This window comes from Pygoscelis adeliae, unplaced genomic scaffold (assembly GCF_000699105.1).
Source record: "Pygoscelis adeliae isolate BGI_AS28 unplaced genomic scaffold, ASM69910v1 Scaffold135, whole genome shotgun sequence".
Lineage (NCBI taxonomy): Eukaryota > Metazoa > Chordata > Aves > Sphenisciformes > Spheniscidae > Pygoscelis > Pygoscelis adeliae.
In genome coordinates this window covers 1,820,736-1,835,942 of record NW_008824908.1, presented here as the reverse complement: position 1 = coordinate 1,835,942, position 15,207 = coordinate 1,820,736, and the positions used below count along the sequence as shown (strand labels likewise).

The 15,207-nt window shown below is 41.3% G+C and overlaps 1 protein-coding gene across 1 annotated transcript in view; it reads right to left on the bottom strand.

The window, feature by feature from the left end:
- The window catches only part of LRRC16A (leucine rich repeat containing 16A), a 222,900-nt gene that overhangs the window by 179,747 nt on the left and 27,946 nt on the right, over positions 1-15,207 (bottom strand). Inside the window, exon 2 of the mRNA XM_009324940.1 lies at positions 13,272-13,369. Coding sequence (XP_009323215.1) covers positions 13,272-13,369 — 98 coding nt within the window. The remainder of the gene's footprint in view (positions 1-13,271; positions 13,370-15,207) is intronic.

The window sequence follows — 15,207 nt, the reverse complement described above, 5'->3', positions numbered from 1 at the left end:
TTAAAATTAAAACTTCGGAAAGCTTGAACCCTTGTAGCTCATGTCAGAAAAGCATACCTTTCAGTTTTATGCTGTGTGTGTGTCTTAATGGGGACTGCATACCAGCTACATTAATACAGAAGTACATATAACAACACACATACTACGTACTATGAACATTCATTTTTACGTAGACCTAATATATTATCAGACCTCTAGAAACGTTTTCAAACACGAGATATTCTTGTTTCTGTTTTCAGTAGAAATCTAGAAAAATCTAGCACTTCATTTTTACATGACTACATGGCTTAAAGAACAGGACGGAGAGAATCTACCAGCCTGTTAAGTAGACTGGTCTGAAGAGCACTTCAGTGAAAAGTAGAAATGCATAGTATTTGCATTAAAAAAAATTAATAACCCCTCTAGACTCTCAGTGGAGGTTCTTGGGTTCAGCCACAGTGAAAGGGATTTTATAGCACTTGTCAAGCAGAAAGCATGCATTTAATAATGAATAAACGAAGCAGATAAAGCTACAAGAACTCAGCAGCACAGAAGGTGAAGCAGGCTATAGTATTTCACAGCGAGTGTCAACAGAGGAGCGTGCTCAGGCTGAAACAAATGGGCACTGCAGAATCTGCAGATGCACTCACTGTCTGCGGAAAAAACACATTTAGCAACTGAACATCATCTTGATGCAAGAGGCAGCATGCTGGGCTCAGATTTGATTTTATTGCCTCTTGTTTCAGTTACTCTACTGACCTTAAAATAAGAGTATAACATAATAATCTTTGAAATGTATGTAATCTATGCGTAATGTATTAGGCAATATATAACAAACTGTCTCTTTAAGTCACAGACCTATCTAAAGCATCAGTATGGGCAACAGTACATGCGTTGGTATACATTCATGGGAGGGGTGATTATTAAACACACTTAAAAGCTCAACCTTAATTTTACGCATGAATTCTGCCTACAGGAGAGGAAAAACATCAATATCCCCATTACAGATGCTTGAAAGCAACCTTACCACACAGTGAGTGGCACAGTGATAACTGCAAACTGCTAGGAATTTTTACCTCCGTGTAATGCTAAAATCAGCTCAAGACAGATTTTCCATTACAGGGGAATTAAAAAAAAAAAGAAAAAAATACTCCTTTTCTAACAGTAGCAGCTTAACACTACTGCTGGAGGCTACTGTAACCCAGATACTAAATTTCCTCACGTCAGTGCATCCACAATGCCCTAAGCATTAACCTAATGCCTAGTCCAACTGGCCTGGCTCCACCATGCACCAACAGATCCACTAATCCTCAGGCTGTGTGAGAAACACTGAACAGGGCAATCCAATCCACTCCTCACCCTACAAGTGTGAGGTCCAAAAGCCACCTGGGAATGCCCTATACTTGGACCACAAGAGATTACAGCTAAGAAACCAAAATCAGGTTTTGGTGACATCTTAAGTAGATACAGTTCAACATAACTGAAAAAATGGGTTACAAATGTAACAGATCAGTGTTTAATGGACTTCCACCACCCACGTTTAAATGAGGTGGCAAGACAAATTCTACCCGACCACATTTTTTTTTTTGTTTGTTCTCTTAGACAATGCCATCAGATTATCCAGTGGTCAATTACGGAAACCTCTCTGCTCCCCAAGGGAGGGTCATCCGATAGCCATGAACGTAAAGTTGATTACCTGATACTCAGTGTCCTTGAAGCTACTAGGTGATAAGAAACAAGTCAGACGGCTTCCTAAAGGTGCATCTGGACCCTACATGTTTAAGGATTTTCCTCAGCATATTTTAATATAATAAATCTTAATTCAGAGAACTGGACCTCAAGGCTAGTGCACAGCTTGAAACAGTTTTGGGGGAGAGGGGAGCAATGTCCATGCACTGTAGCAAGTCTCTCACATGTTTTAAAACACTTCTGCAATCTTCTGTGAATTTGCTACATTTACCACAAGGGTATTCTTACAGAAACAAAACCTATGCAATTTGTGATACTACAACAACTTTTCTTTCAAAGGTAACTGCAATGGCGTAAATAAATAAATGTATGAAAATAACACCGTTTACCAAAGGATCTCAAATTACTTTACTGAGAACTAAAGCCCAGTGAGATTGGTGTAGCATTTATAACCAGTCCCTTTGCCTGGTCCATGGAAAATACACTTCAAGAGAACACAAAAACACAAGAACAACTAAGACAGCTTGCTTAATTTCTGCCAGGCTTCTGGCTGAGAGTCTCATGTCTCTGCCAGCTCTTCTTCTTTATGTTCCAGGAAAAGCTGCTATTACCACTTCAGAAACAGTGACCCAGGGAGGTGGAGAAAGTTATTCCTCTTCTTTTTGCCAGTTCTGTTAGGCTGTACATCCCCTTTTGCACAAACTGAGTTTTTTTAGAAATATTATCAATAAAATTAAAAAATTAGCAGGTGAAGGTGACTTGGCAAGACATTCCTGACACTGGCCCCTCACAGAGTGTGTCCTATAAGATGGATGGTGAGAGCAAGCAGTCCCCTCTTACTCTAATTCTTCGGTGCACTGAAAGAAGCAGTACAGCTAGCGAATCCCTTCCTCCCATCACATTCTGAAGTCGAGAAGCACCATGCAGACTTGTGCATCTGGCAAGAGAGAGGTCTAGCGTTACAGAAGGAATTGTGCAAGCAGAGACACCTCCTCCCTCAGTGCAGCACAGCCTCTTCGAGCTCCCTGGGCCTCTGGCACAGGAACAAGGTTACACAAGGAACGGCCAGGCTGTGAACCTGCAACACACGGGCTACTCCACAGCAAAGCTTTCTTTGCAAACATCTCAAGGTACAAGCACGATAGCATTCCTCCTCTCATTAGGATCTAAGCTACCCTGACACTGCACTGCATTTACTCAGAGCCAGAAAGCATTAGCAGCAGGCAGCTCTGCCTCCGAAGCAGACAGCACCTGGGAAGGCAGAGGAAAGGAGGTCCCTAGTGCTCTGTGTCAAGCACAATTCACTAACCCTTTCCAGGCAGGCTTAACGCTGCTCATGGCAGAAGGGAGAGGCACCATCAGCACCATACAAATCACATCCCAGAGAGCAGTGGAAGACTAGAGCAGTTACAGAGGTGAAAGGGGAGGCCGAGAAGCTGACTTGCCAATGTTTCCTTCAATTATGCATACATCCTTAAGGCCAGTCTTGATTTCAAGCAATCGTCTGCATTATTTTCTTTATGGTGAAAGTACATAGACCCTCCAAAAAGGAAAAACAACGTAAGGAAAAGTCTAAAATAAACAATGGGAGATAAAAATAGGAAAAAGAAAACACAGGAAAAAATGGAAAAAATAAAATAGAAGAATAATCCATTTTGGGCGGACTTAACCACTCCGGCTGAACAAAGACCTACTAAAATTGCATTAAGGCTACCTTGTGATAAATTAATACCACACAAAAACCTGTAGGATTTTAACTTCACACAATTTCACACACATACAGCAGATCCATCTAATAGTGTTACGAGAAATACTTCAAAAGGATAGCATTACACTGGAAATATCACATGAAACTAACTCATCTTTAGGTTTTGTATTTTTTGCTAAATGTTTTCAAAATATTTAACAGGGAAAAATATATTTCTAAGGCTTACAATAAGCATTTACTAAGTTTAATAAATCTTTGCCAGCTGACAAAGATCAGAGTTTAACAATGAGAGGGCAAAAAGACAATGTGTTTTTAGTGTCGGCATTAATCCTGCAGCCACCTAAAATCTTTCCAATTTGAATACGCAACTTTTACGACTTGAGACCTGCATATCTTACCATTTTTAGTAGTATCCAGTGCAGGCAAAAAAACAGCTACAGTGACAAAACATACCTCCCTGCTGTATTAGGCCACTCCTGAAGACTTTTCTTGGCATTTGGCTAACGATTGAACACGCACTCTTCTCCAGATAACCAGCTTTTCCAAGCTTTAGTTGGCATACCTATATAGAAGTCTAAGAAGAGTCAGCATTCGGCTTCTCCTGCAGTTTGCCTACATGGTGTAGCTAAGCAAGTAAATGGTAGAAAAGTGGCTATGAAATCCTTCATGAGGAAAATAGTACCCATTACGTAAGATACAGTTAAATTCATCTACAGTCAAATCTCTTGGAAGATGTGCCCCTGTACTTGGCACTGGTGAGGCCGCACCTCAAATACTGTGTTCAGTTTTGGGCCCCTCACTACAAGAAGGATGTTGAGATGTTGGAACGTGTCCAGAGAAGGGCAACGAGGCTGGTGAGGGGTCTGGAGAACAAGCCTTATGAGGAGCGGCTGAGGGAGCTGGGGTTGTTTAGCCTGGAGAAGAGGAGGCTGAGGGGAGACCTCATTGCTCTCTACAACTACCTGAAAGGAGGCTGTAGTGGGGTGGGTGTTGGTCTCTTCTCCCAAGTAACTAGTGATAGGACAAGAGGAAACGGCCTCAAGTTGCGCCAGGGGAGGTTTAGATTGGACGTGAGGAAAAATTTCTTTACTGAAAGAGTGGTTAAACATTGGACCAGGCTGCCCAGGGAAGTGGTTGAGTCACCATCCCTGGAAGTATTTAAAAGATGGGTAGATGAGACGCTTAGGGACATGGTTTAGTGGGCTTGGTGGTGTTGGGTTGACGGTTGGACTCGATGATCTTGGAGGTCTCTTCCAACCTTAACGATTCTATGATTCTATGTCTTCCCGAAGCAAAGAGAAAACTATAAAAATTGGGTAACTTAGCATTGTATTCACAGACTAAACACTTTTAGAACTATTTTACAATATTTTAGACTACTCTGGCACTATCCACATCAGCTAATTGCATTTAAATTGCCATGTTATACTACAGTTCTTTCTTCACTTGTTTCCTTTTTTCAACCCAACAGCTCAACTACCTAGAGGGATGGAGAGAGCAATGCCAGAGGTAAGTTGTGTCCATCATACTATCTTGCTTCCCCTCAGGGCAACCATAATTTGTGCAGTACTCTCTTGAGATGCTAGCATTATTTTTTTTATTTTTTTTACCTAGGAAAGCTGCCTTGGCAAAGGTGGAAAAAACCTAAAGCCCAATTATACTAACAGCCCCATAATGCCCAGCGTGAACCAAACTGCTTCCGTGACACAAATAACATAGATCTAGTGCAGATTTTGCTTAAATCAGAGAACAAGGAAGCAAAGAACTTGGCTAGCAGGATCAGGTACAATCGTATACAAAACAAAGAAATTTATGGCAGCCATTAATATTTTTTAGCATAGCAACATTATGTTCTGTCCATCATCCCTGTATTTGTGGGGATACTGAGGTCTTTAGGGATGTTTGTATTATCTCTGTAAGGAAAGGAAACAGAAGTGAAGGAATACACTGTTAGGAAAATGGGGGTACTAGTGTAAGAGAAGGGCAGACAAAAAAGCAAACCCAAGTCCTGACAGTAATTACACATAGGAAAGTTTCTGAGGACTTACTGAAGCGCAGAAGATGGCAGGGGAGCAAAGAGGCAGATGGAAAGGTAGGAAAGGGAGCATAAAGATACCCGCAGTGTATGCAACAAGTGTACACAGCATACACCGATATGCTTCACAAAAAATGCAGGCATTCCAGCACCTTGAGATGAGAGAACAGAAAGCCCAAAGTCCAAACACCGGGCTTTTCTGCCACTTGCAAGATGCATATGTGAACAGTGACACAGTCAAGAAAACTGCTTGTTATATTTAAAATACATTTTCCATGTTACACTTTTTAAAGTAATAATAATATAAAATACCTATTTTAGATTTGGAAAATGAGTAAGTTTACCAAGATGGCAGAAATTATTACTCATCAACGCATCAGTACCTAACAAAGCTAGCATTTCTTCAAATATTTACTGGCAACATCATAAACACTAAAAGAGAAAATCTTCAGTTAAAGTTGGCTGCGCTAAAAATCCAAACATCCATATTGACCTACCTTCACTGCGCCACACCTAAGGCTCCTCGAGCTCTGCATCCGAGTAGCAGCTCACGTGCATGGCTGTAAGACAGTATCATTCTTAAGCACCAGGCTCAAGTGTTTGTTAAGAGATGAGCCTCTGAAAGGCTTCCCCTTTATCAATAGTTTTGTATGAACAGTTTCAATCTTGCTAACAGCCTTGAAGGCAGAGAGGGAGAAGCCTTTTCATTCAAAGGTCGACCCTGAACAAACACAGCAGTGCTCTGTCTCCCGATTCAGATCAGGGTCAACAGTCATTCACTTCCCCTAATCAGATCCGAGTAGAAACTGCGCTGCAGCAGCTGTATCACCTTCTTGTGTTCCTCTCAGGCCCCAAGAATAAGGAGGTACCTATAACTTAGCTCAAATCCTCAAAATTTCATGAAGGTCTACAAAAGCAGTGGTTTGTCGAAGTTTCAGGTACAAGGGGAGGATTGCTGTTCAATCAGAGAACTGAGGATGTGTTCAGAGAAAGAGAGACATGTACCTGAAGTGCTTATTCCATAAAGACATGCCTCTGGCAAGTGTCTTTCAAGCACTCAGGAGCACAAAATGGAAATGGCTTGCTCCGAGTGACCTCAGCCTCCTAAACCCTGGTTGTTAAGAGTGCTTCCAGACATCCCAACCACACCGCGGCCCACCTCACAGGCAGCACGCTGCTAACTACCGCTGTAACTGCAGAAAGGGGAAAAAAATTAAATCTAGTTATCGACCTATCTAAAAAGCACAGAAACAAACACCACTTGAAAAAGCAATGCAGGACAGAAATCCTAAGGGGAAAATAGACCCAGCCTCTCCCCTTCTGTTTTCCATCCCCACATACACACTTTCTGAAGCCCACTCTGTCGTCACACATGCCTTCTACTGTACGCAGGGATACAAACACCACTTTTCAGCTAAGGGAATAAGCTGTGCAACGTCCAGCATCCACGAGCCAGCTCACAATCTTTCTTTCTTTTTTTTTTTTTTAAATGAAGGTGACTTCGCAAAGAAGATCCAGAAACATAACCTGTCCAAGTAAGAGCTGTTCCTCGCTTGCTCACGGTTTCTATCCTGCAGGCACTTTTGCATTAGTCACACAGGACACGTGGACCCTTTTAATTTGTATTTGTTCAGAGGGACGAGTGCTGTCAGGATTCATTTGCAAAGCCACCTGAAAAGTGACAGTAATATAAGAATGAGCAAATAATGTTCAGCTGAGGGGGAAAGCCTTCCCCTTTGCTAAAACCCCACCTATCCATCGCACTCCCAGAAGCCCCTGCCCTGGTCCCCATGGGGCCAGGCAACCTCCTCTCCCATGCTCACCACCAGCAACACAACTTCTTCTCCAAACTTTGTACCAACCAGCAGAAACTTCTTTCAGTTTGCTAACATTAAAATCACAACCCACAACTATTTGGACCTTATTCTGCAACCCTGACTCCCCAAGCCAGGGTAGCTCTTCGCTCACCCAGCAAGCCAATTAATTTGGTTAAGTCTGTTTCCGGAGTGTTGGGTTATCAGACTCTGGCTCTTATAATTAAATTTTCATCATAATAGTTTGTCATCTTAAATGTTCAAATTAGGGAAGCTATCATTAACAGAAAGATATCACTCATGAGTTGCCACAGAGCGGGTGTTCCAGAATCAGGGAGAGATTAGACAGGAACAAGGACAGAAATCAGCTTGGGGACTACGGTAGCAGTACGAAGCACAGTTAGCAGCAGTTATATTTAAAGAATAATTTTACATCTTGGGCTTGTAATTACTTTACACACAATTAAATTACCACCACCATGAGAAAAAAATGTAGGTGACCCAAAGTAACTGTTTTAATAATCAGACAAACCAGTGACGTTCACCAATTTTTCCACCACAACAATGGTGGAACAGAGGGGCTCTGAGCAACAAGAAGCATTTTTCACAGTACGCTGCACTAACTTTTCAATTAGCAGCTCTTGCAGCCTTTCTCAAGCTTACTGCGTCCCCCACACCACTTACACTAAAGTGAACCACATTCCCTGCGTGATAAGTCTTTTCTTAGAATAAGTAGCTTCAGGCAGACAAAACAAGCCGTGAGAGAAAAAAAGAAAAGGGGGGGAGGGGGGAGAAGACAAGGTTTTTGCATTTATATTGGTATACCAAATAACACATATTCTGTTCCGTTCCAAGCCTTCTCTTTCTTGGAAAAAAAAGCCATCAGTGGAGAAGAGTGACTGAGACAAGAAGTTGACCCTAATGCTCATTTTCTACTTTTTATTTTGAGCTTTTGGGAAACCATATGTAATATTCAGTCTTCTGCCACTTTTATGCACAGATTTCAATGCAAATCCTCATTTAGGAAGGCTCCATTTCACAAATAATGGTGGCAGGGAGTCAGGCCCTCTAGAAACAAAAGTACATTAGCAAACCACTTTGGTACATTATATATTCAGCAAAAGAAGTAGAAAGACTGTGACAGTTTAAAAAAAAAAGTGTTTTTTAATTGGGTTATGAAAAATTGACATAAGGAAAGATCCCATGAACCACTGAGAGCCATAATGGACTTCTGCCTCCCACCACTCCTTTTTTCCTCATAGCTGTTAGAGTTGTGAACAGAAAACCAGAAGCTGCTAAGAGCGAGAAAATGTTTACATTTCCTCCTTCCAGAACACAGATAAGGATATATACGCCGCAGGTGGGTGTGCACATGCAAAATACATGAGACAGAACAAAGGCAGGTACTTTCAGGGCACCGAGAGACGAGTTACCTTTTCTTACCTTTTCCTACATGTACCCGTTGCCCAGAACTAAAGAAAGGGAGAGCCAGGAAGCTGCTCTTCTGATGTCATGGTTATACTATCCTCCCAAGGCGTGCAAAGAATACACTATACTCTCAACGTGCAAGAAATCTTCTATGCTTCAACCAAGTGTCAAAGAAAACACACAACTGGGCAGAGCTGCACTCAAAAGGACACAAAAGCGCCAGGACTGTAGAAAATCTACATTTTGCCTGGGTAGCCAGAGAAAGAGGCCTGTTTCAGTTTGGTCAAAGGCCAATTTAATTAAATGAGTAGATTAGATCTTACCCTTAATGCTGACAAACCTGAGGGAAAGGAGCCTCAGAGTTTATTCATATTATTATTATTATTATGCAAAAAAGTGCATCAACACCAATTTAAACACAAGACAAGGTTCTGTCTGCAATGGACACTTTGAGTATGGGAGAAGATAGAAGTAAGGGAGAAGAGGAAAACTGGAAGTAGGAATTGGAAGTGGAAATCGAGGAAAGAAAAGCAATACCCAAGCTCACCAACCCAAAGAAGAGGGAAGCATTCCTCTCAGCCTGGTTAATTCCATTGATGGCCAGTTTCCCCTCCTAGAAGTGGAAACATCTCAACAAAGAGGATTTCAACGTTTGCATGCACTATCACAGCATCAGAATGCTGTTTGTAAATCTTTCTATTTAAATCTTTCATTTACAAACAGAATGCTGTTTGTAAATCTAATCTACGGGTTAAAAGTAAACTTATAGATCAGTGTATAACGTAAATATAGATTTCAGTAAAACTTGCACATAAATGAGTATTGTTTTAAACAGTTCCTATTTTGGGACCATATACAATTGCATGACTGGATTAATAAATTCTCCTTCCAGCAGTACTTTTATTATTTCAGTTTTCTGTAGCAATCTTATTGGCCACAGTTCAATTGTTTTATAAGAGGCACCTTGTAAATGCATTAAAATACATTTGCACATGGAAGTATTTTTGATTGCTCTACCTCACTTCATTTAGATTTCCTGACATGAGGGATGTACCAACACCTACTTCCTTTCATCTTCATAAACACACACTTAAGATATGTCATAACACTCAATGTTCTGGGCAGAGAAGAGGAAACACCATTAGTTTAAAAGAATGTCCATATTTAACATCATTATCACACACCAGCTGTCATGATATAATGTGCGAGATTGCACACATTTTATGTAAAACTAACCTTGGACAACCCTGTGAGCTTCATGCTCTTAGTGATTTAATACAAGTGCGTATTTTTTAAGGCAAGGCATTTGCACCTAGATAGATAAGGAAATTCATCTCTATTTGAACAGAATTGTCTTGATCCATCCATGATAAAGATGAGCAATGGAAAACAAATGCCAGAGCTTTTAATCCCAAAATAGTTTAGGCAGTGCAAAATATTATTGCCTCCACACGGAGACTGCCACCCTTATAGCTGAACAGGCGCAGCAGCTCATACAAGCTTTTCTCAGCTGCTTCAGCAGAGTCAGCCAGGTTGTTCAAGCAGTATTCAGAAGCCACGCGGACAGTGCACAAGATGGCCATAATTGCTCCTTTAAAAGTAAATACAGATAGGTTTTTTAAAATAGAATTTCAGTCTTTATAAGTGAGTCTTTAGAAGCAGAACATGAAATCTCAGACCATATGCACAGAACAAATATAAACCTATTTGACTGGAGTCAACTAAAAATTTTGTTTTAAAAGTCCATGGAAACATATGTCCCAGAGAAAGTGACAAGGACATACAAATTACTCCCAGTGCATCCATGTTGGGCATACAGTACATTTTAAGGAGAGCCACCTGCCAAAGCAACTGTCCTGGTTCCAGAAGTAGCACTGTGATATTTTAACAAAGAGAATGTAAATGACCCGGGGCAGCAGCGTAACAGACATTCCTCAATGAGATTTCCTAATAAAGTGCTGTTGGTCACTATATCCCATCACACTATATGGCCTTAAGGTTAGGAAAACATTGGGGGGCAGGGGAGAAACACACCAAAAAAACTCCAAAAACAAAGCAAAAAAACCCAGACCAGCCATATAGAGAGCACGGTTCTGGGGTTAGATAGACTGAGAGCAACTGGTATTTTCTCCTTATTAAGCACTGAACCCAATGCATTCTACCTAATTTGCCTGTAAACACCCAACTACTAATAAAATTTAAACCAAACTCTCAAAACAATTCATTGCCACACGTGCAAAAAACTAAGCTCTCAGGAGTCGAGGAGCACTGGCATGATGGTTGCCCATGCAATCACATTTGAGACCTCTAGTGCATGCGCTTAAGGATATAGTCTTTAATTACTGAATTGCTTTTGCCACCAACACTTCATTCAGCATTCAGTTTGACATGCTAACCCAAAGCATAGCAATTCAGTGTTCAGTTTTACCAGCCCTGGTCAGAATGCGGCCATATGCATTATTTACTGAATACTGTTAAGAATTTTTGTACTCCAAGCTGGGACTTAACTTTGTTGGTAGCTTTCCTCTGGCGTTTAGTATTAAGCACCTGCATATTTCTGAAGCAAGGTTATTTATTTTCAGCATTGCTCTTTTGAGGAGAGGAGTGTATATCTCCTCTACTTCACAGGTAAGAAGTGAGACTGCGTAGACACAGCAAGGCCAAAAAGTCTCCATTAATTTGAGGTACCCATCTTAAGGTGTTGCTGGCATCATTTTTTTCAGAGCACTCTGCATTTCAGAGAACTCTGCATCCTCAAAAGGAACCACAGTCTCCACCAGCCTCTGCCACAGCAGATAACACTCAATACTTCTGCCAAAAAAACCCACATAGAGATACACATATGTAATTAGAGAAACAGTGTAAAAAAATGCCATTAGTGATTTCTACAGCTTCACACAGGGCTGTTTTGTTCTGTGGAAGAAGAAAACACAAAATCCAACCCCAGCAGTCAACAGTCAACTTCTCTAACCATGAAAACATTCTTTTTTTTTTCCCCCCAATACAAATCCCCTGCATTTTTGCATCAAAGAACAAATGGTCCTACCAGACAACACCCCCTTCAGCAATTCATCTCCTTTAAAGACTTATCCTGTGCACTGAAGACAACGTGCACACACAGAAGAAGTGCTCACTAACTTGTGAACCCCTTAAACAGGTTCCCTCCCTTTCAGTACCTCTTCAGGCATAAAAGGTTAAAGTCCCCCACCTGAGAGCTAGGAGATTAAAGAGAGAAAAAACATGTGAGTCATCACATTTAGGCATTTTACTGCTGAGTAGTACACCCCTCAGAAACTTCACTGACAATTCAAAGCTTGACATTCTTTTGGTCCCATCAGATTGGAACAGTATTTCAGTATTTCCACAATATATTTCACTATTGATAACAGTAATGATTCTGTCTAAGTCAAAAAGTCAATCAAGTGTTACTGCTTCAGTGAAACTGCCAGCCTTCCCTACATACATGGCTTTCAAATAAATAGAGACAATCAATCAACATTCACATACTCAACCTATTTCCAGTACAGAAACAGAAACTGTAAACCCAAGAGTTACATATAACATAAGTAGATATTATGCAGAAAATATTTCAAATTCCTTAAGTAGCTGCTCTCGCTGAAAAGTAGACCATTATCTAGTCTTACTGCCCAGGGATAAGCAACGCGTACTTTATGAAGATAATTCAACTGATTAATAAATTGCGGTTTTTAAAGACAAAATAGAATATCTGCATGGGGAATGTACCTAAAAACTGTAACAACAGTTTTGGCAATGAAACTTTCAAATATGCAATAGCATTTTTACTGACACAAAGCACCAAATCTCAAATCTCTTGCAAAATATTATAGCAGCACCATACTTATTTGTGTTTGTTACTCTAGTTCTCCTGATAGAGAGGTAGCAAAAGAACGAAGAAATAAAGTTCCATCTCTTTTTGCATATCCAAGTATTCAAGATAGCATGCAAGCATACCAGCTCATTACCACAGCTTGCTTCTTATCAAGAGAGGCCAGCAAAACTATTCTTGAGAAAACAGGAAAACATACTTAAGTGAGATTAATTTGACACTTTCCTCCACTACAGTTTTAGGAATGACAATGGCCACACATTAAGCATTTCTTTTAAAATGCAGATGTATGACTTAACAGAGAATACTAAACAGTACAAATAGTAATTTGAGTTCAAAAAGCACAATAGTTTTACTGTTACTCTTCACTGTGTAACAGCTTCAGAAGATTCTCAAAAGATAAGTAATTCTACATGCTTCATCTGGCATTTCTTGTCCACTCAAAATTCCTATGGATGTAAACGGGAAACCTAACCAGCAAAGGCAGCGAATTATTTTAGAACAGGTTCTAATAATAGCTTGCTTTAGCATCAGTCCACCACACAATACCCTAAACTCTGAAAAATAACTCAGTGATAAACACGTGTGTACATGTGCACTCCTGCACATCAACTTGCTGTGCAGGCTAGCAAGAAAGTAGGAAAATAAGTGATATGTGTATCTTATGGCACACACAAAGTTCCAAGAACCCTTCCAGAGGAGAATTAATGCCTCCTGAAAAGATACTGGCTTTTCCTTCACGTATGTAATCAGTCATTCTACCATACTTACCAATATTTTGTTATCCACTTTATCTCCCTTGGTTTCCAGCTTTACTTTCTTCTTGACCGAAATTTTGATTTTCCTCCCAATAACATCCCTGACACTTTCTGAAATAAAAGAAAATACCTTAATTAAATACCTTCAGTGTCAACATGAGACGGAAACAGACACCACTGTGAAGTTTTCAGGAAGACTCAGAGCTTATGTTGTTCAACCACTTGCACTTATGGAAGCCTCATGCACACGCACCAGTACTAAACACAACCTAACACAAGTACAACTTTTGTAAGTATGTCATGTACACAATAATTTATGTCTACCAAAATAGGATTATCGATTTCATATGCCAGGATTCTAAACATAATTTGGTATTTCTTTCCAGCACTACTTACACATCAAAAGCATTCCCAAGACAAGCCCCAGCACTGCTTAGCTCTACTCTGGGAACATACAACAAATTCCTCACTTGCTATTAGTTGTACCTGAAAAGCTTGCTAAAGCAAATTAGCTTCTTGCATTGCAAAAGTTTTAGCCCGTTGTTGTTACTATCAGGGAGGCTAAATGGGTCAGATAATGGAAAAGCAAGTGTTACATTTTGCACTCTGCGCATTGAAGTTGCAAAGCAAACCAAGCGGACTTCCAGATAACTAACACCTGACAGCTACGCAGCGGATGCGATGGAAGGCAACGTTGGTCTCAGCCCAAGTCCCAACGACAATGTAGCCACCTCATGGTGCCAATACCAATGTTACATTAATTGCCGTAATGTTTTAATAGGTATATGCATACACATGTATACACGGTCTCTGCCAAGTACCGACAGAACCGGCCTTTCCCCTAAACATTTGCAACCTGGCCTGAAGGGACGGAACGTATACACAGGAAACCGTGTCAGAAAGCTTATACAACTACTGACACTGATGTAATTGGGAGATAAACAGAGGAGTTCATCTAGAAGAGCCAATTTGGCACCTTCCCTAAGTTTCACTCCCCAGCCCCCACAGAAAAGGAATGAGAAAGAAGTATTTTAAACACATTAACCTATTTCCAGCACTACAACTGGCATCTGTAAAAGGCAAGTCTCCACCCTCCCCAGACACACACACTTTGCCCTCATGCACACTAAAGTTTAAAGGCTAAAATTAAAGATAATGGGCTCTTCATAAGGCTTTTAATTATAGTGCTCTGTGTAGCACTTTTCTGCATGATTTTCATCCGGTAGTCAGAATGCGTTAGCGCAAACAACACACCATTTATTAAGCCTGGACGTTTAGCCCAGGCCACAGCATTCTGCCTGCAGGGCAGGAGGGTGTGCAAGTCAGAAACACGCCTGGTCGGAGCGACTCTGCACCAGAAAGAGCTCTTTCTGCAGAATCGGCATGTTTTCCCCAGGAATTTTAATTTTCTTATCAGGAAACAAAAGCTCCTCGGTAGCAGCGCGGTAGCAGCGGCTTGCCGGGCGAGAAGCCTGCTCCAAGTCGCGGCAGCCCCATGGCAGACGGCCAGCGCGGCCGGCTCCCTGGGCAACCACTTGGTCAGATGCCAGGTTGCAAGCTCCCCAAGCAGCCAGGTAAGCAAAGCCGGGGGAAAAGTCCAGCCCGATGCAAACTGTCTTCCCAAGGCTTCCTCTTCCACAGGTAATGCCTAATTCTGGTCTTTCTGTCCCTGCTTGGAAACTCAGAAGCAAGCTGACCACACAGTCTTTTTCATAAAGTCCTACCTCCTTGCAGAAGGAAAAGTACTGCTGCTGTCTGCGCTACTTTACCTCCACCCCCAGGCTCTGCCTTTCAGTTTCTCCTCTCCCACAAACAGCTCCAAGTGCCTGCGTCTAGCAAGGGGCTTCCTCCTGAGGCGCTGGCGTGGGGGAGACCAGCTTCCCTTCGCTGTCCCACAGGTCCCACACAGCAGCAGCATGAGCGACTTCAAGCCCTCAGCTCCGGCACTC